This window comes from Mandrillus leucophaeus, unplaced genomic scaffold (genome assembly GCF_000951045.1).
Source record: "Mandrillus leucophaeus isolate KB7577 unplaced genomic scaffold, Mleu.le_1.0 Scaffold699, whole genome shotgun sequence".
Taxonomy (NCBI): domain Eukaryota; kingdom Metazoa; phylum Chordata; class Mammalia; order Primates; family Cercopithecidae; genus Mandrillus; species Mandrillus leucophaeus.
Genome location: NW_012107574.1, coordinates 386,090 through 409,209, shown reverse-complemented (window position 1 = coordinate 409,209; position 23,120 = coordinate 386,090). Strand labels below are relative to the sequence as shown.

Sequence of the window (23,120 nt, the reverse complement as noted above, 5' to 3'; positions counted from 1 at the left end):
GCTTATGATTGGAAAGAGAATAACTAAACTTTGGTCACTGAAGTGAACACTCTATAACATAAATGTTGGGGAATTTTTATGTTTCTTGTTAGAAGTGTCTCAATTGGGAAGTTTCCCGTAGTACAGTTGATTTTTGTCTTGGGTATCAAATGATTGAAATTCACTGGTGGTCCTAAATGGGAGACGGCGTGGTCACGTGTGAACCAAATACTGTAATGTTTGAGAGTATTTGCTTGAGAAAGAGGTCATCCCTCATACAAAGAGGTTGTGGCATTGAGTGTTGAGTAGTTTTATTAGTTTGGGGAAATTGCCCTTTCCGTAATAACTAGTGGCATGAAACACAAGTCCTAATGCAGTGTTTGGCAACACTGTAGTAAATCACTTACGGCCGTAGATTCTTCTTATGCTCCATAAGCTTACGTTTGTACACGGTTCTAAGAATGTTTTTGCACTGGGGGTGAAGCAGTGGCTCTGCTGCAGGTGCTAGAAGGCTTGGAAGTTCCTTCCAGCTTCTGAGCCCAGGGTCACATCCTTCCTGAGGACCCCTTGGCCTCCCCCCCTCATCTCTCGTGGGGCAAGGCTGTGACAGCGAAGGCAGAGTCAGATGTGGGCTGGGGAGGAGATGTACACTTCTCTAGATTCTTGTGCACTCATGCATGCATTCTTTTCACCTCACCCCAAAACACCCTGGTGTGGGGATTTAAAGATGTGGCGGCTGCTGGCCCAGGGATATAGCAATTTCTGGATCATCTTCCTAGTTCTAGGGTTAAAAGATGTTTTCCTTCTGTAGTGAGAGCATGTCGGCAAAGGAAGTACAGATGCTGGTGCTGAAAGAGGAGACCTATGAATCTGGCTATTTAAAGAACAGAATTACCCCCAAACTTAGTGACTGAAAACAATGACTATCTTATTACTGTCTCGCACAGTTTTGTGGGTGAGGGATTTAGACAGATAACTATAGTGAAGAGTTTGTCTCTGTTCTAGGGTGTCTGGAATGCAGCTGGGGCCCAGATGGCATCTCTAGACCCCTCTCCTCTCTCCATGTTGTCCATCAAGTGCAACTGCCAGAAGTGCATGTCTCGTGGTGACTCAGTACTCCAAGCCCAAGTGTCCAGGAGGCCCAGGCTGAGGCTTCCCAAGACGTAACTTTAGAAGAGCATCACCACCAGCACATTCTAAAGCCAGCCTAGATCCACTGAGTGGGGAGTTTGTTCCACTTTTCAGCAGGAGGAGTATTCAATAATTTTTAACTGCCTTTAATCTGCCATGGAAGCTTAATAGAATGTTATTAGATACTACTATTAATTTTCTAAGTCTCATTTGTCAATTGGGAAAACTTCAGAAGAAGTTAGTGAATTTGGTTTTAAAAAATAAACTCTTACTGCTCTGTTATTATATTCGGAATATCTTGGATTTTTAAATTTATAGTCTATGTCAAGGGACTAGAAGAACCGTGTAGAATACTGTTAGGTGAACTAAAACTCCATCTGTGGTTTGACCTTGGTTAACAGCAACAAAAGGCAAATATGACCTTTGTTCTAAAGGTATGTTTTCAGAGAAGAGTTTTTTAGGATGTCCAGCTACTTGGCTGTTTCACAAGGTCCCCACAGTTAAGAAATCTGAAGTATGTAATTGTGATGGGTCTACGTGGGACCTGTGGCAAAACCATCTAGACCGCCTGAACTACATGCCATGTAGGTTTGTGCTATCAGTAGCTCTTCAGGCAAGCGATAGGACAGAAGCAGCTTTGCCTCAGGCAAGTGAAGAAAGGAGAATGCACTGGTACTGAAGTTCTTTGTATGCTTGTGTGTATTTTCGCAGGCTTAGAATCTTTAAACCCTGCTTTCTTGATACAAGCAGAGAAAAAATCTCCACTTTTCTCTTGGCCCTGACGCTTTCTTCCAACTAGTCTTCGTAAAATGCTGATTCTGGCATTTCATCTGTTCTGCATTTTCATGGGAATCTGAACTTAGCAGATAAAGTGGGTTCTATTCCTCTTTATACGATTCCATTAAAGCAGGAGTTCTCAGATTTTATGCTACCCTTCACCCTAAGGAAAGTAAAGAGGGAGTGCAGGGCAGACAGTGTCGCCCAGCAGCCACCCACCACTGGGGCTGCTGAACGGCCTAATTCTCATCTCCAGCTCTTGCAGCGTTACATGAGTGAGTTTAGTAATAGCTTCTAAACTTAGTCTATGTGATTTTATAGCATTGATACATGCTGAGACTTGGAGGAGAAAAGAAACATTTAATTAGTAGATATTTCATGGGATGATGAACTTAGGACTTTGGATAGAAACTCAAACTTCATTTTTCTCCCTAGGTTATTAAACAGGAGGCTACTTCTTGGTTGTTACATTCGGTTCATAAAGTTAACTTCAGACTTCAAAAATGAGATTTTGATTGTGAAGCAAACTACTTTTATACAGTTGCTTCAATTTAATGTTTGTGGAGGCAGTGTGATCATTTCTGTTTTTAGTTTTTATTGTGATGTAAAATACATAGCATAAAATTCTCATTTTATCTCCTTTTGAGTGTGCAGTTCAGCAGCATTAAGTACATTCCCATTGTCGTGAGTCATCACCGTCTCCAAACATTCTATCATCCCAAACAGAAATTCTGTACTCATTCAAAAAATAACACCCTATTCCCTCCACTGCCTGGTAACTACTATTCTACTTGGTTTGCTTTAGAGACAGGGTCTTGCCCTATTGCCCAGGCTGAAGTGCAGTGTCGCGATCATGGGTCACTGTAGCCTCGAACTCCTGGGCCCAAGCAGTCCTCCCATCTCAGCCTCCCAAGTAACTGAGAGTACAGAAGACTACAGGCACATACCACCACTTCTGGCTAATTAAAAAATATATATATTTTGTAAAGATAGGATCTTGCAATGTTGCCCAGTCTGGTCTTCAACTACTTGCCTTATGTGATCCTCCCACCTTAGCCTCCCAAAGTGCTGGAATTACAGGTGTGAGCTACCACACCTAGCCACTATTCTACTTTCTTTAAACTATTCTAGGTATCTCATATAAGTAGACTCATGCTGTATTTGTTCTTTTGTGTCTGACTTATTTCACCTAGCATACTCTCTTCAGGATTCATCCAAATTCTGTTATGTATCAGAACTGCATTCCTTTTTAAGGCTGAATCATAGGTAATTGTATGTGTACACCATATTTTGTTTATCTGTTCATCCATTGATGGATTTGGAGTTATTTCCACCTTGTGGCTGTTGTGAATAACTGCTCTGAACACTGGTGTACAGATTATGTTTGCATTTCTGCTTTCGGTTCCTTTGGGTGTATCTTAGAAGTGGAATTGCTGGATCATAAAATAATTCTGTGTTTAATATTTTGAGGAACTGACTGACTGTCTTCAGCAGTAGTTGTATTATTTTCGTTTCCACCATCAATGTGTAAGGGTTCCATTTTCTTCATATTCTTGCCAACACTGTCTTTTTAAATAATAGTCATCCTAATGGGTATAAAGTGGTATCTTATTGTGCATCTCACTAATGAAAACATTTTTTTGCATATTTTGCATTAGCTTACATTTGAAAGTATTGCTTTAAATTTGTGAACTACATATGAACAATGTAGAGAAATATTTCGCTTTAAGAAATGGTTGACCAGCCAGGTACAATGACTCACACCGGTAATCCCAGCACTTTGGGATGCTGAGTTGAGAGGATCACTTGAAGCCAGGAATTTGAGGCTGCAGTGAGCTATGATCTTGCCACTGTACTTCAGCCTGAGCAATGGAGAGAGACCCTGTCTCAAAAAAAAAAAAAAAAAAAAGGTTAACCTATTCACCCAAGCTTCTTCCAGTTAACACAACTGTTTGAGAAGATTATATAGCACTTTATTTTCTTTGTTTTTTAAAGTATTTACAGCAATATTAAAATTTTTGAGAAGCAGAATCTCTCGTAGGTAAATGTGGTTTTACACTTTGTAATAAAATATATGGGGTGGGTTAGGATATGTGTGGTTTTGTTATTAAAAGAATTCATATCTGCATTTTTAAAAATGAGTCACATTGAAAATTGGTAAAGGCCATCAGGCTAAGTGTTTCAGAAGTTGGATGTTGACTTAAGAGGTCTATACTCTCCTTATTAAATGGTTCTAGGTAGACAGTCTTTGTTTCCTTGGGTTTCTAAATAGAGACAAGAAGGCAGAAGTTTAGCTCCCAAAAGTATATAATGTGCTCTATTCTCATAAATACAGCAATTCATACTTACTGTTGGGTCAGGATGCATGATTACACAGCAGAACAAAATATTTTTAAATTGAGATTTATGGGGAGCCTAGGGTCTTCTATTTGCCTAATTTTTTTACAGAAAAACATATTAATGTATATTTACTACAGATCTGTAAAATCATAATTGATTCTTAAAACTAAGGTGAGTTTGATATGAGTAGTGTTTTGAGATTCTGCACATACATAACGGGAGGGAATAAGGTGCCAGTGGTAATAAAAAACTGTCATAAGGCTATTTATTTATTTTTACTTAATCAATATGATGTTGTAACAGTTTGTACCTGACAGTGCTTGATTTCTGGCGAGCTGTGTGTAAGTTTGACATCCGCTTTATTACTCCAAGCAGCAGATCTAAGAGTCAAGGTTACTCCAGTTCACTAGTGACTGGCTGAGCAAACTCAGTTAGGTTTAGAGCACCCAGTTGCTGTTAGATGACTGAACCTTAATGGTAAACTCCCTGTCCATACATATTCTTGTTTAGAAATCCTTGGCATATATTGATGATACCTTTCTTAAGACTTTTTCCTAACAAAGCATCTTTTTAGACTGTTATTAAACCCAAACAATGAATAAAAATGGTGTGGTGAGCCGGGCGCGGTGGCTCAAGCCTGTAATCCCAGCACTTTGGGAGGCCGAGACAGGCGGATCACGAGGTCAGAAGATCGAGACCATCCTGGCTAACCCGGTGAAACCCCATCTCTACTAAAAAATACAAAAAACTAGCTGGGCGAGGTGGCGGGCGCCTGTAGTCCCAGCTACTCAGGAGGCTGAGGCAAGAGAATGGCGTGAACCCAGGAGGCGGAGCTTGCAGTGAGCTGAGATCCGGCCACTGCACTCCATCCTGGGCAACAGAGCAAGATTCTGTCTCAAAAAAAAGAAAAAAAATGCCCCCAGGTCATGACCAAATCATCATCTTCCAATTTTTACATGAATGTGGTGTACATACAACACCAAACTTAAAAAACGTACCTCCCTTCAGAAGATAAACAGCACTTCCCATCAACCTCATAAATGCACAGAAAAATAAAACCTCATAGGCCTTAACAAAAAGAAATCAGAGAATGTCCCTCAGAGCGAGACTCTGTCTCAAAAAAAAAAAAAATGGTGTGGTGATTCTTGTAAAAAGTACACATGCCATTCCCCATGGGGGATTAGTGTAAAGGACACCGTTTGTTATGTGTTCCTTTGATTCTGGTTCAGAATTGACATCATTGGCAACTCTGTGTAGTGTTAAGCAATTTTCTGTGTCCCAAGAAAGCTAGGACAGTCAGTACTTTAATAGAGTGTTCGTCTTCTGCTTGCGGCTCCGACACTGTGCCTTTGTGTCCGTAGTGTGCAGTCGCCTATTGGAGCTCTAAAAATTGCCACTGAAATGGTTGTTAGTAAAACGGGAAGACCTAAATCTCTGATTATTACTCTTAGTCCATGGTGTAAGTTAACATATCTCCCTCTTTCTCATCTAGAACAACTCTGCTCATAGTGATTACATGCAAAATAACGAGAGCAGTTTAATAGAGCAAGCCCCAATACCTCAGGACGGACTTACCGTGGCACCTCACAGAGCTCAGCGAGAAGGTATGCTTTATTTTTTGTAAACTTAAAGCATTAATACATCAAAAAATTACAGGGTGCTCTTTATGCTGATTAACTCTAAACTTTTTACTCTCCTTTTAGAGGTGGAGAAGTCCTACTGGTCCTAGGCTTCACTCAAGAGCCAGTCCTCCTAGTTCTGCCATCTGCATGCTGGGTGTCCCCTGCGCCACAGCCCTGCTTGTCCTAGCATGCACACAGTCATTCTGCTCTGTAGTCCGTTGTCTTGGCTGGATCTTAAACCTGGTTGCATGCTTCTGGGGGGCAGAGACCCCCAGAGTATTTAGTATAGTGCTTTATTTGTAGAATTGAGCTCAGTGTCTACTGAAAAAGTGAATTTTATACAAGTTCTCTGTAAGAGTGAACAAGTTACTTATAAATCCATTCGTCCTGCAATAATGCAGTTTTTAAGAGGGCTGGAATGAATGGATGGAAGAACATTGCCATCTGAACAGGAATGAATTCAAATATTCTTTTGTCTTTGCATTTGGGGAGCCATTAACCTGTTCTGAGAAAGAAACTGAAATGGAAAATGCAGACTGCCATCTGGGCTTTAAAAGAGCCAAGGATATATGATAAGCTTCACACTCAGTTATAACAATTTTGAATTTATGTCATTATGTCTCCTTTTTTTCCAGGTAATAATCCATTTTGTGTAATACATTTTTCCTCACAGGAAAAATAGGTCTGAATGTTTAATGTTGAACATAAGTGTTTACATAATGACCACTTCTATTCAAGACTATCACGGTACTCCTATCTTTCCAGCTAAACTACTTTAATCAGACTACTTCAGCTAAGCTCATTGAACATACAGATAACCTAAAGTGGAGTTGGTTTTACAATGAAGGTCCTTTTTTTTTAATGAAAATATTTTAGAAGAACATAGCGATTATATCAAAATGCTGACAATTAACTGTAAAGGTGGCACCGTAGATGATTTTTCTTGTATTCCTGCTGTTAAAAAGTGTAATACATGATTTTTAGTTTTAATATATGAGGGCTGGGGGTACTTTCACTGTGGCCATTCCTCACCACATACTCGTGTCTTCTCTTACCTTGATTCTGGTACCCAACAGCAGACAGAACTTGAAATCCTCGCTGAAGCTGTGTTCCCATATCCTGTAGTGTCCTAGTGGCTTTTTCTGCCAAGTGAAATTGGGTTCTGACCAGATAAAACCCAAGATCCCCTACCCTTGATCCCAATGATCTGAAGAAGTAGAGCAGCTGCTTTATTTCTGAGTATAAGTTCAGAAGATTTTTATTTAATGGTGTCATCCTTTAACTTAATATAATAGCTTTTGGAAACAGCATACCCTCCCATCACCACTTTGGCTCTTATACTATTGTACAGTTCTAAGGAGTTACAGGCTGTTGCCTGGCTTTTTGAGATTTTCCGTTGTTTCTGTCCTCAACATTTCTGGCCCACAAAGGGGAAATTGGCCCACAGGCAGGCCACCAAATACTATATATTTGGGAAGCTGACACAAAATACTGGCAATGTTATATCTTTTGTTTATTATAAATGTCTTTTCCCCTGTGTATTTCTGTATCTTACGCTTCATGCCTTCTCATTGCCCACCTTCCATGGTCTTTTAACAGCCTTACTCCTCCTCTATGCTTTTGTCACTTTGTGCATTCCACTTTGTCTATTTTAACTTCTTCCTCTAAGGCAAAATGAATGAATGCCCCCCTTTTCCTCCATCTGCTGCTCTCCTGAATCCAACAGTGTACCCCCCGATTCTGTTGAGTTACTTTTCTAACCTCTTCTTTGCAATCTTTAGCATATTCATTATCAGCCTGATATTATCTCCCTCATTATCCTGAAAGTTTGGTTTCTTCTGTTTATACCCTGAACAGCAGTGTCTTCAAGTCCTTAGAGTAGAGTACACTTAGTAGATTGGCTCTTTTGAAATTGATTTGTTTCCTAAGGTGGTACTTTTATTAAAGGGGTTGTAAAATGGATAGCTGGGGGATTTATACGTTTGCTTACTTCATAAATAAACTGATTATCTAGTTCAATTCAGAGTGTTTTAAAGTTTAATATAATTTATGCTTACTATTTCATCTCTGTAATGTGAAAAAATTTTGCCACAATGAACCTTTATTATAATGTTCAGTTTATATTTACCATTATATAATATTGAAGGTTACATTTGAGAAAAATAATTTTTAAATTCCCAATTAGAAATTTTTATCAGCTTGGTATATTACTTTTGAGTAGTTTTTTAAAAAAATTAAATATAAAACTAGATATTTTCTAATTTATACCTACTATGTATTAATAATTGAAAGAACCATATTTAGTTGATATTAAAATGCCATATTTGTGGTCATCTGTGTAACAATTTGGAAGATTATCATTTGGAAAAATATCTTAATTGCAGGTACCTTTTATTGTTATCCTTAATATCTTTGGTGTTAGCTGAGTGTTTGAAATTAAACACTCAGCATGTTGTATAGGTATAGAAAAAAATTTTTTTCATGGGTGGATGGCACATCGCTGTGCTTCCAGTTTTTTTCTTTTTTTTTTAAGTTCATGATTTAAGACAAGTCATAAACATGAAAGTGAGTAGCTTAATTATTAAGCACTTGTCAACTTTTAGGGTTACTTTAGGTAAGTGAAATGTGTCTGTAGTCTTCATAGCACAAGTCAGCGCGTGTTTTTTTCTTTCAGCTGTACACATTGAGAAGATAGTGTTGAAAGGAGTCCAGAGAAAAAGAGCTGACAAATACTGGGAGTACACTTTCAAAGTAAGCCATTTCCCCACAGAAGATACCTCACATGCTGTGCTCAGTGATCTTTGGGAAAACTTGGGGTGGGTTTGCTAATTTAAGGGAAAAGGTATATGTGTTTGTTTTTAATTAAGAGAATGTACTGTTTTTTGTCATATACTACTGAATGGTTTGCCACGTTTTTTTGAAGTTACATCACATTAAAATAACCCTGGCTATTTTATTAAAAAGAAGTAAGAACCTTAGATATAAGGACACAATTAAGATGTAGGATATATCTTTAAAAATGCCATTGTTTTTTAAGTCAAGATCACAGGCATTGTTTTCCCTGGCATTTTTCTCCTCTTTGTTCTCTGTGACGCTTGTATTCCCACTTCATTACCCTGTCTTCTTACTCATGATTGGTTTTGTTGCCTGTCCTTTCCACAGCTGGGATTAGCACTAGAGCCCAGCTCTGATTCTGTGCTCCCAGGTGAAGACTTTCCATGTCTTTCTGCCCGTCAGCTGTATTGGGAATTCCTTGTTCACATCTTCCTTACTTCTCCCTGCTTGAGCTACAGCCCTTTCTCCTCAGGTTGGACGGCACACACCCTGAAGCCAGGTGGAACCATGCCACATTTTTGTGCATCCTCACTTCAGTTCTTCTCCAAAGGCATTGCTTGCCAAATTTTGGCTGTCCCTCTCTCATGGAGTTTTCTCCTTCATCCGTGGTACTCTGCTCTTGTATCTTTCACAGATCTTTCCAGTAGATATTCTCATGGAGTGCAGGAATCTTCGTCCTCAGCCATCCCACCATGTCTGACTTGCTCGTTGAATGAATTTCAGAACTCCAGCTTTGCTTTGAGGGAGAAAGATCCTCAGTTTGCAAGATTTCAGCCCTAATCTCCTGGTGTCTTACTGTGGCATGCATCTTGCTCTTTGCTCTCCACGCTCAGGTTGGCCACTTTTGCTGCTGGAGCTCACAGCTTACCTTCCTGAAGGCTTCACTGTCCTCTTGCCTGAAATGCTCTTCCCCCATTCCCCCAGACTGAGGACAGGCCACCTTCTGGCTCTAAAGCTCCCTCCTCAGAGATCCTTCTTGACACCCCAGCTCATATGCATCTCCCCGTTCTTGTACCATGCCCTATGCGTTTTCTTCAAAGCACTGATGGAAATTCTTATATATTCACTTGGCTTTGATCTGTCTCCTGCACTAGCCTGTGAACTCAGTCAGTGGAGACTTAACTGTCTTGTCCATTTCTGCATCCCCTGACACAAGAGTCAGAACAATGCCCAACACAAGTAGCTGCTCTGCAAACATTTGAATACTTAAAAATCACTTAAGAGATGTGCCAGTTAATAAAGATATTAATTTTAGACTCGTAGATAGAAATTTTTATCTATTTTAAAGTATCTGATTACTTACAAGTTGGTAAGGTCTAGACAGTAGCATAGGGCAAATATTTATTTAGCTCAAATAATTATAGGGTAGAAATTATTAGGGGGCCACAATTGAGTCCACTGGATGAAAAGCATCGAGGAGGTGGTGGGTGGGGTAGCACAAGAGATGTCAATTCTGACTTTTGCACCTACTTAGGGTCACACCTCAGTAACCTAACTTGTTTGAACTTGTTTCTCCATCTCAAAATGGAAGTAATCATACCTGTCCCTAGCATCTTAATAGGATTTTAAAGATTGAGATAAAGATGAAGTCTCTTCTAACCATAAATTCCATAAAAATATGAAATGGTACTACCAAAGAGGGCAGTAAACTCTAGGGTGTATACTTAATAAGGATGTATACATAATAAGTTTCAGGAGATAGAATTTTTACCTTTTGAGTGGCAAAGATTTGTACTGTCGAAAGTGTCATTTTAGAGTTCTGTAAGTTCATAGAAAATAAATATATCCCTTTCTGAAAAATTCCTAAACATCATATTTTCAGATAGGTTTTAAAAAGTGTCATTTTGAAAAGAGTTATTAGAACGTTTTTGAGTAGCATATGTCAACGTGCAGTAAATTTTACTAATTTTGAAATTATGACAATGCCAGATTAACTTTATATTTCTAATTGTTAATCTTAGTAAAATTTAAGTAAGGCCCTTTGTTTTTGCACATGGCTTTTTTCTAGCCAGTTCCTGCCTAAGGAATAACCATATAATATGTGTGTTTTTTTTAAATCAGGTAAATTGGTCTGATCTTTCAGTCACAACAGTAACAAAAACCCACCAAGAACTACAGGAATTTCTACTGAAGGTAAAAGTATAGATTTTGTTGTTAAAATGATTTTTATATAATATACAGAATCCAGAAACCTCAACGTCAAAAAAAAACAGGAAAATTAAAACATATAAATAAAGGTTGTCTCAGAACTCTAAATGAACCTTAGCTGTGGAAAACGTCATCTTATTCTAAACATGTTTTCTTACCTGACATTACCAACATAAGGAAATGATGAAGGGATTTCTACATTTAAAAAAAAAAATGGAGGCCGGGTACAATGGCATGCACCTGTGATCCCAGCACTTTGGGAGGCCGAAGCTGGAGGATCGTTTGAGGCCAGGAGTTCCAAGACCAGACTGGGCAACTTAGTGAGACCCTGCCTCTACTTGAAAAAAAAAAAAAAAAATGGAGCCCTGTTCCTAGTTTCCTGCAGAGATGTGCATCATTGGTGGCTGCTTGCAAAGGGACTTCTCAGTAGAGAATGTGTTTGCAGAACCAGATGAGGCTTGCTTCCGCTTGGTGGGAGTTCTCAGATTTCACGACTATTCAGCTATACACTTCCCTGAAATATTTCTCCATTTCTTCCTTCTTTGAGTTCCAGCTCCTCCCCACCTCACCCCCATATGATAGAATCTCCAAACTACTGGGAATAAGAAGATAATAGAAACATTTTATTACAGACTTTCCAGAGGTGAAAGGTATCTTAGATCATTTTGTTCAAACCGTCACCTGTTTCTTTTATACTAATATGATTTGATTGAAGAGTGGATAGAAATAAATATCAAAAAGAGAGAATAGGTATAAATGGTTGATAAATTATTCTTTTTCAGTAAACAAATATTTTAAAATTTATTGTTAGTAGAGAGATAAAGCAGAAAGTCCAGAAACATTCCCAACTCAGTTACTAAGTTTTGGGTACAAGTGTAGTTATTAAACATATATGATATTTTGAGGCTAGTGCTAGTTTTAGGTTGTCTGTCACCATAAGTATATCCTTTTCAGATCATTCTTAAATCTATGAGAGACCATTTTATTCATCAATTTGTAGAGCTTTGAATAGCACATTAGATGCTGGTTCCTTGAGGAAGACTGTCGAAGTGTGAATTCTGCTGAATTTCTTGTTAGTCCCTGTGAATGAAGTAGCACCCAGGGATGACTTAACTAGTTCCATTTTCCTCTGGTTTATTATAAACTAGGCTCTGTCAGTTAAGGGTTGAGGACTCCTTCTCCCACTCATTAGTGACCTGCCTTGGGTAAAGTTGGGGGATAAGTTTTACTCATTTCCAGATGCCAGAGGCCACTGCCTGTGACATGTCAGCTCTGGACACCTTGGCGAGGGAGATGGCATGGGTCTGTGAGCTTCTGGCTGCTGTGCTCAGTCATGGTAACAGTCGTGAGGATGCCAGGGAAGAGTTGCTCGGGCCGGGGCAGGCTCCATCTGCCAGGCAGTGTACCCCGCTGGAGAAAATGAGTGCCTGGATGAGGTTCTAATTACAGAGGCGGCTAAGCAGGGCTGCCTCACCCCACCTCCACATACTTTTACAATCTCTTCTAGTTATTTCTGACTTTCCTCTGAACAGAAGAAATTTATCAAAATTTAGGTGATCACGAACAGGCTTCATTTGGGTTAAGGAGCAGCCTGTTTTCATTTCCCTTCTTCTGTCCTTCCCACAACAGAATTGTGGGCAAGTTGCAGGAGTACAGAGCTGAGGCTGAAGAGCCTTGAAAAGGGGGGGTCCAGACCGAGTGACTTGGTGCCAGTGTGTGTGTGAGGTCCTGCTTCCCTGTCCCTCATGCTGAGAGAGCATGCAGCTGACCGCCAGCTGGGGCCTAGCACATGGAGTCTGCCTTCTACTGGCTTTCCCTCTGGAAGCTTCAGCTGTTTGTGCTTTGACAGATTTCATTGCTTCAGTCGCCCATTTTTTCTAAAAGCTTAGGTGCTTTAAAACAAATACAACTCCAAATAAGTAATTCACTCTTCAGAATCATAGCAATTAATGAACACCCTGCTTAGCCAGTATTTGGATATAATGTTTTTCTCAAATAGTATAAGTGCCTCTCAATTACATGAAATAATCTGCAACATTGTGTACTTCTGTAAACATACTGCCTATTGTATGATACTTTTCCTTATAATTTTTTCTCTTTTACCTTCCTTTCAACATCATCTACACAAGTTCAGGAGCGGCAGGGTTCAGTGGCTCTTGCCTGTAATCCCAGTGCTTTGGGAGGCTGAGGCAGGTGGATCATCTGAGGTCAGCAGTTCAAGACCAGCCTGACCAACATGATGAAACCCCATCTCTACTAAAAATACAAAAAATTAGCCAGGTGTGGTGGTGGGCACCTGTAATCCCAGCTACTCTGGAGGCTGAGGCAGGAGAATCACTTGAACCCAGAAGGTGGAGGTTGCAGTGAGCTGAGATTGTGCCATTGCACTCCAGCCTGAGCGACAAGAGCAAAACTCCGTCTTTAAAAAAAAAAAAAAAAGTTCAGGAGCAAAATCTGTCCTTTTGACAACATGTGCAAATGAACACCCTTTTTATTCTGTAGACCCTATTGACCTGTACTTCTAGCTTGCCGTAGTGTGGAAATGTGATTTGGAGGTCAATATTTCAAGTCTTTTTTTCCCATACAAATAGCAGCCTCTGTCCTTTGCATCCTGGCCCCCTTCACCTGTTTTTGTGGGTTTTTTTTTTTTTTTTTATTTTTTTTTCTTTTGAGACAGAGTCTTGCTCCATCACCCAGGCTGGGGTGTAAGTGTAGTGACACAATCTCGAGAGGCTCACTGCAACCTCTGCTTCCCCAGTTCAAGCTGTTCTCGTGCCTCAGCCTTCCAATTAGCTGGGATTGCAGGCATGCACCACCACACCCGGATAATTTTTGTATTTTTAGTAGAGATTGAGTTTTGCCATGTTGCCCAGGCTGATCTTGAACTCCTGAGCTCAAGCGGTCCACCCACCTTGGCCAAATGTGCTGGGATTACAGGCGTGAGCCACCATGTCTAGTCCCCTGTTTTGTTTTTCTTCTTAGCAGTTAAGCTGTCATTTCTCATGATCAGAATGTCTACTCTTATGCAGCCAGGGTTTTTGTTTCTTCCTTCACTGCAGTATCAGGGTTCCTAAAACAGTGCCTGGGGCACGGTGGGAGTTTGAAAATTTGCTGAATGATTGAATGAACAAGGACTACTACAAACATTAGATTATCCATTGGTCTCAGCGTATTTAGAGAGCAACATTTGTAATAGCTCAGTGCAAAAACCTTTCATTCCTCTGAACTTGTTCTGAGGCTGAGCTGGAGCTCTGGCGGTGGGAGGCTGGGTTTGCTAGAACTAGGATTGAAAGGTGAGAAAATTCAAAACACGTGACTAGAATAAAAAAGACATGATTTTAAACTGTGTGTGTGTGTGTGTGTGTGTGTGTATATACACATATTTTTTTTAAGCAAATGAGCCTTTCTTTAAGACTGCAAGTAGGCCCTGGAAGTTGAACATAAAAATCACTTGAAAATAAATCAATTTGCACATGCTGATGACCGCATACCTGCAGTCTGCCCAGCAACGTGAACAGTGTCACTGAACTGTGAATATTTATACGCTGTTGCCTTCAGTGTTCAGTACAACCATCAGTGATTTGGTGGTTGAAATAGACTTTTCACTGACACTGGTTTTCTTTGGCTGTGTACAGATATTCAGTATAAATTGTGTTTAAAATGGGTAGTAGGATATATGCCTGGTGCTGTTAAGTCTGTATTAAAATGCTAATATCAAAATATAAATATTGAAATGAGTGATTTCTTTGTTTGGAAAATGGAGGCCGGGTATGGCGGCTCACGCCTGTAATCCCAGCACTTTGGGAGGCCACAGCTGGTGGATCATTTGAGGTCAGCAGTTCAAGACCAGCCTAACCAACATGGAAATCCCATTCTCTACTAAAAATACAAAAAAATTAGCCAGGCGTGGTGGTGCACCTCTGTAATCCCAGGTACTCAGGAGGCTGAGGCAGGAGAATCACTTGAACCCAGAAGGTGGAGGTTGCAGTGAGCTGAGATCATGCCACTACACTGCAGTCTTGGTGACAGAGCAAAACTCTTATCTCAAAAAAAAAAAAAAAAAAAAAGAAGATGGATAGATTCAAACCTTGTTTCTCTTGTTGGTGGTCAGAGGGCATGATTTCCACAGTGGGTGTGTGGAATGCCGACAGAGCCTTCCATCTGACCAGAGGGACTTCATTCTGACAGGGCATCTTGATCTTGCAGTCTCCTGTGCCACAGTGAGGGGTGCTTTATGCTACCTTTGCTAAATTTCTCGTTTCTGAATTGACTAAAAATATTTACTTTTCATAAGAAAATTTGCTTTGTACTTCTCAGAGCTCAATATGTAAATCAACAATCAGTATATATTTTTGTTTTCCTGTGGCTTCTCAGATACTGTTAATGGTTCTCTGTATTTTAGTGAAAATGCCAGTAATAACACAGATTAGTTATGAAAAGTCAGATTTAAAACTTTGAATTTTTCAAAGACTTGAAAAGTTGGCTTATGAATAATCAGTTTACTAGGATTTTTAAAAAGTAAACTGATTACATTTTGTTTAAAATCTAAAATTTTTCTTGGCCAAGTGTTGATTTTTTTGTGGTTTCTAGCACATTGATCTGATTGCCTCAATCATGTGAGGCACCTCCAGTGCGTGGTTTTTATATAAATAAGTAATATTGAGGGTTTCTCACCTGTCTCTCATATTCAGTTCTTTATTTGCTGCATAGCACTGGTGATCTGACATTGCCTGAGAGTAAAACATAAAACAGGAGGCACAAAAGTGCTAAGGGCAAAGGCGCAGATAACACTCCTTGGAATACTATTCCAGGGTAAAAATAGTACTAGCCATGCTGAACAGAAGAATCTTCACCTTAACTCGAGAACCTTAGCATGGGTCTCATTTCAGTGTGGCATGTGGAGCCAGAGTGTGAGGTCCATGCAGGCGTCCTCCTGTCCCAGGAACATGTTGAATGCTGTGGGTTGCCCTGCACTTGGGGGAGCCCTGAGGTACGATCAGAAGATGGTGCATTTCCCAGTAGGAAAGGTCTGTGCTGCTTCATTATGGGGTCAGGTGTTGTGAAGATTTGGGAAACAAACTGCTTTTGGGAAAATAATGAGCAGGAGGTGTTAGTCTTCATTTTATGCATCTGACTTGTAACGTATTTACCAGTAAGTGAGAAACTTAACATTGGATATTGTGGTTTTTCTTTTCTAGCTTCCAAAGGAACTGTCTTCAGAGACTTTTGACAAGACCATCTTAAGAGCCCTGAATCAGGGTTCCTTGAAAAGGGAAGAACGGCGACATCCTGACCTAGAGCCCATCCTAAGGTAATGATTGACCTAACGCCTATTTCAGCAGCATACAGACAGGACAAAGCACCACTCCAAATGGGGTCTTCAGGTGGGGGAATCATAGAGATCTTTCTCTGGCGTACTTCTTAAAATGGACATGTTATCCTTGTGCTATATAGGTCTAGGCTCATAGTAAAAGATACCAAACTAGTTTTATCATTGTACTCTTTAGTTCTCTCATATCATAAAAGTTAGTTGCTTCTGAAATATGCAGATATTGAATAAAGCCTCTTACATTCTTTATAAAATACTTATTGAAAGAGGCCTTTGTCCAGAAGCTCCACTTTGAAGAGATGTTTTATTTAAGTTGTCAAGTGCGTGGGCTGGTGGGTGGGAGAGTGAAAGGCAGCCCTGCTTTCCAGCACCTGCTCTTCCTGGCCGTTGCTCTGTTGGAGCTTTGGTGCTGCCAGAGGTCAAGGTTTTGCCCACATGAGGTTGTTGGGCTTGTTGGGAAAGACCCGCTTAGATGAGTTGATCTTGGATTAATTCCGGGAGCCTCCCATGTGCTCACAAAGGAAGAAATTGAAGACACAGGCGAGGCGTGTCGTTGGCGGCACAAGGGCCCTGTGGAGGCGGGATGAGTGTGGATGTAGGGAAATGTACTTGTTTCATGATGGGAAGTTGAGGGATCTTTTGCCCAATTAATGGCTTCTCTAAAGTAAGAGGTTTGCTTAAGAATGGGTAGATTGAGGGTGTGGGATCACATGCTTGAGAGTAGAGGGGATGTAAATCATTGTGTGGAGATCTGGAGGACAACCTGCTGAAGGAAGTCAAGTGAGTTGGGCAAGGTGTGGAGTCCATTTGAGATTGAAGATCAATACGTTATCGTGGTATTGGTCTGTCCTGTTGTGTGAGCTATTTTTTAAATGTTTCCCGGCAGCTCAGGTCCAGGTGTCAGGAAAGCAAGTGGTTGTATGTATCCTGGATAGGGCTTTCTTGGATGTGACAGCAAGACAATGAGGCAAGGAAATTTGGGGAAAAATGTTCAGTTTTTAACAAATGATGGACAGTTACGAGATCTAAGCTGGACTAGGAAGTGAAAATAGGTGAGTCTGCTAGAGTGGAATGAACTGTGCTTGGAAAACAGGTGCCATGGGAGTAATCGGGTAATTAAGCAGTGAGGGTCTCATTGGGATGAGAGCGAGGCAGCTGGGTGAGTGGATCTAGAGGTGACGGTGGAGGTCAGCGGATGGTTTTGGCAGTCGTGGCGCTCACCTCTCTGAGGGCTTCCCTGTAGGAGGGACATAAATTCAGGAATAATGGCCAAGGAAACATGCTGTTTTACTGGAAGCTTGCAGTTATTAATAAATACATTACATAAAAAGCAGTGCTGGAGCCTATATGGCTTAGGTTCAGGGCATAAGTAAGACACCCTATCATCTGCCTTCTAAACTTGAGGTGGCCCAGTTTGGGAAGCCGACTTCCCAAGGGAGAGCAGAGGTGTGTGTCATTGACTGTTGCGGCCCCTCCTGAGCAGGGAATTGGGACCAGTGAGTATTCTCAGGATGTGCGAGGCTGAAAAGAAGGGGATGTTTGCTCCCCAGTGGAGACAAGCAGAAATCTGGGAGTGGGAGAGTATTTTCATTGTATGGCAAGATCTGGGGTGTGACAGTGGAAGTAAGATACTAGAAGAAGATAGGAATGTGAGGAAATTACTGGGGAAAAGGCGGCCAAAGAGCCTAGTGTCAGGTGGGTCACCCATGCAGACACCCATGTGGTTGTGTAGGCTCCCAGCATGACAGAAGATTTGGAATGGAGGAGACAGGCCAGGGCCAAAATTGAATATAAGCATGGAAGAGTGACCTAAAGGTTGGTGCGTGACATAGACTAGGTCCAGTTGACGCAGAGCGGCTGAGTGGCAGGTTGAGTCAAGGTAGTGCAGGCGCATGCATGCTAGGAGGTTGTGGGGAAAGGATCAGCTTCCACGTGAGTGGCAGTGAGCACAGTTGGAGTCCAGGGGCTGGGCAGATTGTATCAGAAATAAGGAGATACAGGCTGCCTGCACAGAATCTGCATATTTGGGGAATCTCAAAGGGCACAGGGGAAAGATTGAGAGACAGGGAGGGAGAGGGCCGGGTACAGTAGCTCACACCTGTAATCCCAGCACTTTGGGAGGCTGAGGCAGGAGGATCACTTGAGGCCAGGAGTTTGAGACCAGCCTGGGCATTATAATGAGACTCCGTTTCTACAAAAAATTTTACAAATTAGCCAGGTGTAGTGGCGTGTGTAGGTCCAACTACTCAGGAGACTGAGATGAGAGGATCACTTGAGCCCAGGAGTTTGAGGCTGCAGTGAACTGTTAGTGCCACTGCACTCCATACTGGATGACAGAGCCAGACCCTGTCTCGGAAAAACCCTTGATGCCTGTGTGTTCTAGGAGATATGCTGAACTATGTGGTTCAGGTCTTAGTAATACCATTGACTGCATTCTTTGTACGACTATCATGTTTCAAAAGTCATTGCTGGCTCCCGTTCTCTTTTTCCTGTCCCTTCTGACCAGTTAAGTCCTAAAGCCACTCAGTGGGGCAGAGCAAGGTAGACAGCAGCATCAGGATAGGAGGATGTGCCCTGATGGACTGGAGAAGGGGACCTGTGTGGGGTGAGGAAGCCATTCTGTCATGGGCGATGGTGGTGGGAGGCCTGGCCCATGTCACAGAACTCAAAGAGAGTGAGGAGGGCAGATGCGTGGAGCAATGGCCTAGCAGGCCATTGTAGCCTAGGCAGGGCCAGGAGGGCACCCGTCCAGGGGTTGGAAGGGAGCAGCAGCGACAGAGGAGAGAGCCTGTTGTAGGGGATTGGAGCAACTGTGTAAATATATTCAGGACAGTGAGAACCAGGTTTCTTTCTTTTGGAAAAGGGCGTTATCCTATGAAAAGCAACAAAACCAGGTTGAACCCTGATCCCTAGAGTGTCTGATTGGAATTGAAATCATTGGTGTGAACTCATGGTATCTAGTATATGCAGATACAGAAATAGATATGGGTGCATATGTGTGATTCATTGAAAGGGTCTGGAAGTAGCAACATCCCAGTAACAGTGGGCATACCTGTGCCCAGACCTTGACTTCTCTATGTGATTCTCCATTAAAAGGAACTAGAGCTCCTCTAAAAGGAACTAGAGTTCCTTGAAGTTTTGAAAAGCTGATTTCAGGGCTGGGGCAGGAAAAGTACAAGATGAGCCTGTGGTGCCAGAAAACACGGGTGTGCTCAAAGAATAATCCAGTTTTGTCAAAAGGACAGAGCCAGCTTGACGGGGCTTCTAGTGTCACATCTACGGTAAATAGAACATCAGGACAAATAATAATAGTACATTGCATAAAATAGGAAACCGTGAGTCCATGTTGAAATAAATAATAAGTGAATAGGTTGAGTGTTTGAGGAATAGGATATTTACAGTATCGAAGTCCTTTCCCAGAATTTTTTTCACAGAATAATACTTCTTAATCGTAAAGGGAGAAGGAGTAACTTTAGAGTGGAGAAGCCTTGTCGTGCACCATTGTAATCAGCTGAAGTGAACTTATCAATGGTGGGCAGTCAGCATCTCCTCCACGAGACAGGCTGCAGCAGAAGCACACAGCCCCACTGCTCTGTTCTTGCCAGGAATCTAATTGCGGGGAAGCCTCAGACAAACCACCATGGACAGCATTCCAGAGTATACCTCGCCTGTCCTCTTAGGTGCGACAGCTGAGTGTGGTGCCAGATGTGAACTGGATCTTTGATATGAAATGGGTCAGTTGGCAAAACTTAAATGGGATCTGAGGAATAGAAAGTAAAAATTGGTCAGTGTTAATTTCCTGATTTTGATTGTAGGAGAACGTAGGAAATACTGATGTCTTTCCAGGAGTTAGCCATTATATCAGGTGTTTATGGTTTGGGAAAAAAGCCTTTGTACTGTGTTCGTAAGTTTGGGATTTTCAGAAGGAAAAAATTAACTATTTCTGGAAGGAGCCATTTTCAAAAAATGACTCTCAGCTAGGACCCCAATTAAAAAGTAAGCGGCTGGGCACAGTGGTTCATGCCTGTAGTCACAGCCCTTTGGGAGGCCAAGACAGGAGGATTGTTTGAGGCCAACAGCCTAGGCAACATAGTGAAACCCCATCTCTACAAAAAAAAAAAAAGGTAAAAATGAGCCGGGTGTGGTGGTGCACACCTGTAGTCCCAGCTACTCCAGAGGCTGAGGTGGGATGATCACCTGAGCCCAGGAGCTTGAGGCCGCAGTGAGCTATGATTGCACCACTGGATTCCAGCCTGGGCAACAGAGTGAGACCCTGTCTCTTAAAAAAAACAAAGTATGTGTGTGACTCCTTGTTAAAGCTTTTAGGATTCTCCTCAGCTTTGATCATACTTGGCCTCTTGTGCATGTCTGTGTCTGTGTGTTTTAAGCGTTTTTACTGTAAAGATGTTATTAAAGCTAATTTTGAAGAATGCAGAGGTGTGGACTGAGAAAATTTCCCGGTTTCCCATTCTCCAACTCTAACAGCTAAAGTAGTCTTAACTTTTCCAAAATTTTCTGTGCACATAAATGCCCTTAGATTTATGTGTGTATATATATATTTCGTTGACTATCCAAACGGAAGTATTTTATACATATTAGTACTTTTCTGCCACCTTTTTCTTTAAATATATTGGGACATGGTAACACATCAATACATGTAAAAAGATGGCTGTTTTATTTGCTACGTAATATTCCTTTTTAGCTGAACTGTAATCAATCAGCATATTTTATGTCCATTTTAGTTGTTTCTAAATATTTTTAAACTACTACAGTGTACAGGTGTATGATTATTTAATTTTTTACTTTTTATCTTTATTAATTTTTTTTTTTTTGAGACAGGACCTCGCTCTGTTGCCCAGGCTTATCTCAAACTCCTAGGCTCAAGCAGTCCTCTCCAGGTATATATTGTTAACACATATGGATACATTTATCTGTAAGATCAATTTATAGAAATATTTTAATTGGTCAAAAGTGACATGTATTTTTAACATGTAATATTTTCAAACTATTTCTAAAAAGGTAGCAGCACTTTATATCCTCTGAGGCCTCATACTTGTATCTCCCACCTGAGCAGACTCAAAACATTCTCAATTGCTCTTCTTCGCCCATCTCAGAAAGAAAGACAGTCTGATTTCAATTTGTGTTTGAGTAGCCTTTGCCGCCTCCCTGTGAATGGCCTTTTCAGCCCTTTCCGTGCTTTATTGGTGTCACTGATTGGAAGAGTTACTTGTTAGATAAAGGAAAGAGCCCTGCTTGTGATTACTTCGTGACCATACAGGTGTTTTAAATTTTTATGCAGTCAGATTTATTGATCTTTTCTCTTGTGGTTTCAGGGTTTTGTGTCATGCCTAGAAAGACCTTTTCAAAGATATGTTTGAAAACATATCTGAAATACGTTTCAAAAAATATTTTTTAAATGTTTTCTTCTGATACTTCCTTTGAAAAAAAAATCTTGGATTCATTTGTAATTTTTTTGATGTAAGGAGTATGGTGGGGATTCGTATCTTTTCCCAAATGGCTCGCCTGTGGCCTCAACACCATTAATAGGATGTCAGGACACTTCCTTCTCAGTTTGTGGGTTTTAAATTAGTAGGTCATCCTTTGTGTCTCAGAAGTGTAGCAATTATAAAGGAGGGAGAAGAAAGGAAACTGAGAAATAGGAAATGTTTATAAGTGATGCAGATCTTGGTTGGCACAGGACACACTGCATTTAGTCTCAGATATGTTATAGGTTAGGAAAATGAAAATACGGCCTGAAATGTCGATTAGGGGTTGGATGATTTCTGTCATGTCAAAATGTAACCTTGTTTTTCTTATTGATTTGATTTATCAAGTAGTTTATGGCCACTTTGATTTTTTAATAGCAGTATAATTGCCATCTTGTGGTTATTCATTAATGAGCCTTGACTTTAGTTTGTATGCTGATTTCAGTCCCCTGCCTTTATCTCATTTGTGGTTTAAATGTAATACTCAGTGTTCCTGTAGTGGATGTGTACATAGGATTTGGAGTTATATCTGGGCTGTTCCTTGGGACTCAGGCCTTGAATTGAAGGTGTGCCTGTGCTTTTGACCGGTTGGTTTCTAACATGACTGTGTATGGGTTCCACCACTGCCTTTGGATTTTAAAGTCAGCCTTAGGTAATATGTTCAGACCTGGAAATCTAGATTTGCTCCTGAATTCAGATCTCAGTTCTTTCATCTCTTAATTTCACCCGTGTCTTCCTATTGAATGTTTACTTTCACATTAGAATATGAAGAAGCAATCTTGCATGATATACAAGGCAACTTTGGCCCATAAAGGTCATCTGTTGGTATCTGATTTTGTAATTAATCTGAGTAATAGGTCAAAAACCTTGGGGGATAAATTAAGAATTAAAATTTAAAATGAGCATTAAAAGTGTTCAAAACTAATAGAATGGGATTTGTATGTTAAGCACCTAAGTAGTAGGTAGGGTGACTGTTTATCTATGTGTACTATTTGATTCTCGTAACCATAAGAAATTGGAAGTTGAAAGGCTAACTGTTTAGGGTGCTTCAGCTTATAAGTGATTGAACTGGTATTCAAATCCAAAGTAAACTTTCTAGTTGATTCTGCTCTAATTGTACGTCCAAGAACCCTTTTACAGGTACCACTGTCGGGAAGACCTCCAGCTGGAGTCTTTTAATTACATAAATAAAATATGAGGAAAGCTGGGTTTCAAAGATAACTTTGACTCATGGCATGATACACATTCAACATGAATCATCAGTCAGTCATGCCTTAAGTTGTAGAATATATGTATAATATATGATAACTACATAATTGACTGTTCCATATTTTCCAGGACTCTTAGCATCCCAAACTTCCCAACTTCCTACTTTGAGAGTGTGGGAATGTCCCTTAATAGTGCAGCCAAGGCCGGGCGCGGTGGCTCAAGCCTGTAATCCCAGCACTTTGGGAGGCCGAGACGGGTGGATCA

General features: G+C 40.7%; 1 protein-coding gene across 2 annotated transcripts in view; it reads left to right on the top strand.

Annotated features, from left to right (window-relative positions):
- ZCCHC2 (zinc finger, CCHC domain containing 2) overlaps positions 1–23,120 on the top strand; it is a 68,490-nt gene that overhangs the window by 10,691 nt on the left and 34,679 nt on the right. For both annotated transcript variants that reach the window (XR_001004279.1, XM_011964384.1), the window contains exons 2-5: positions 5,720–5,831; positions 8,524–8,600; positions 10,746–10,817; positions 16,031–16,143. Coding sequence is in view for 1 of the 2 variants with exons in the window: in XM_011964384.1 (XP_011819774.1) it covers positions 5,720–5,831; positions 8,524–8,600; positions 10,746–10,817; positions 16,031–16,143 (374 nt within the window). In the remaining variant the exon portion in view is untranslated. The remainder of the gene's footprint in view (positions 1–5,719; positions 5,832–8,523; positions 8,601–10,745; positions 10,818–16,030; positions 16,144–23,120) is intronic.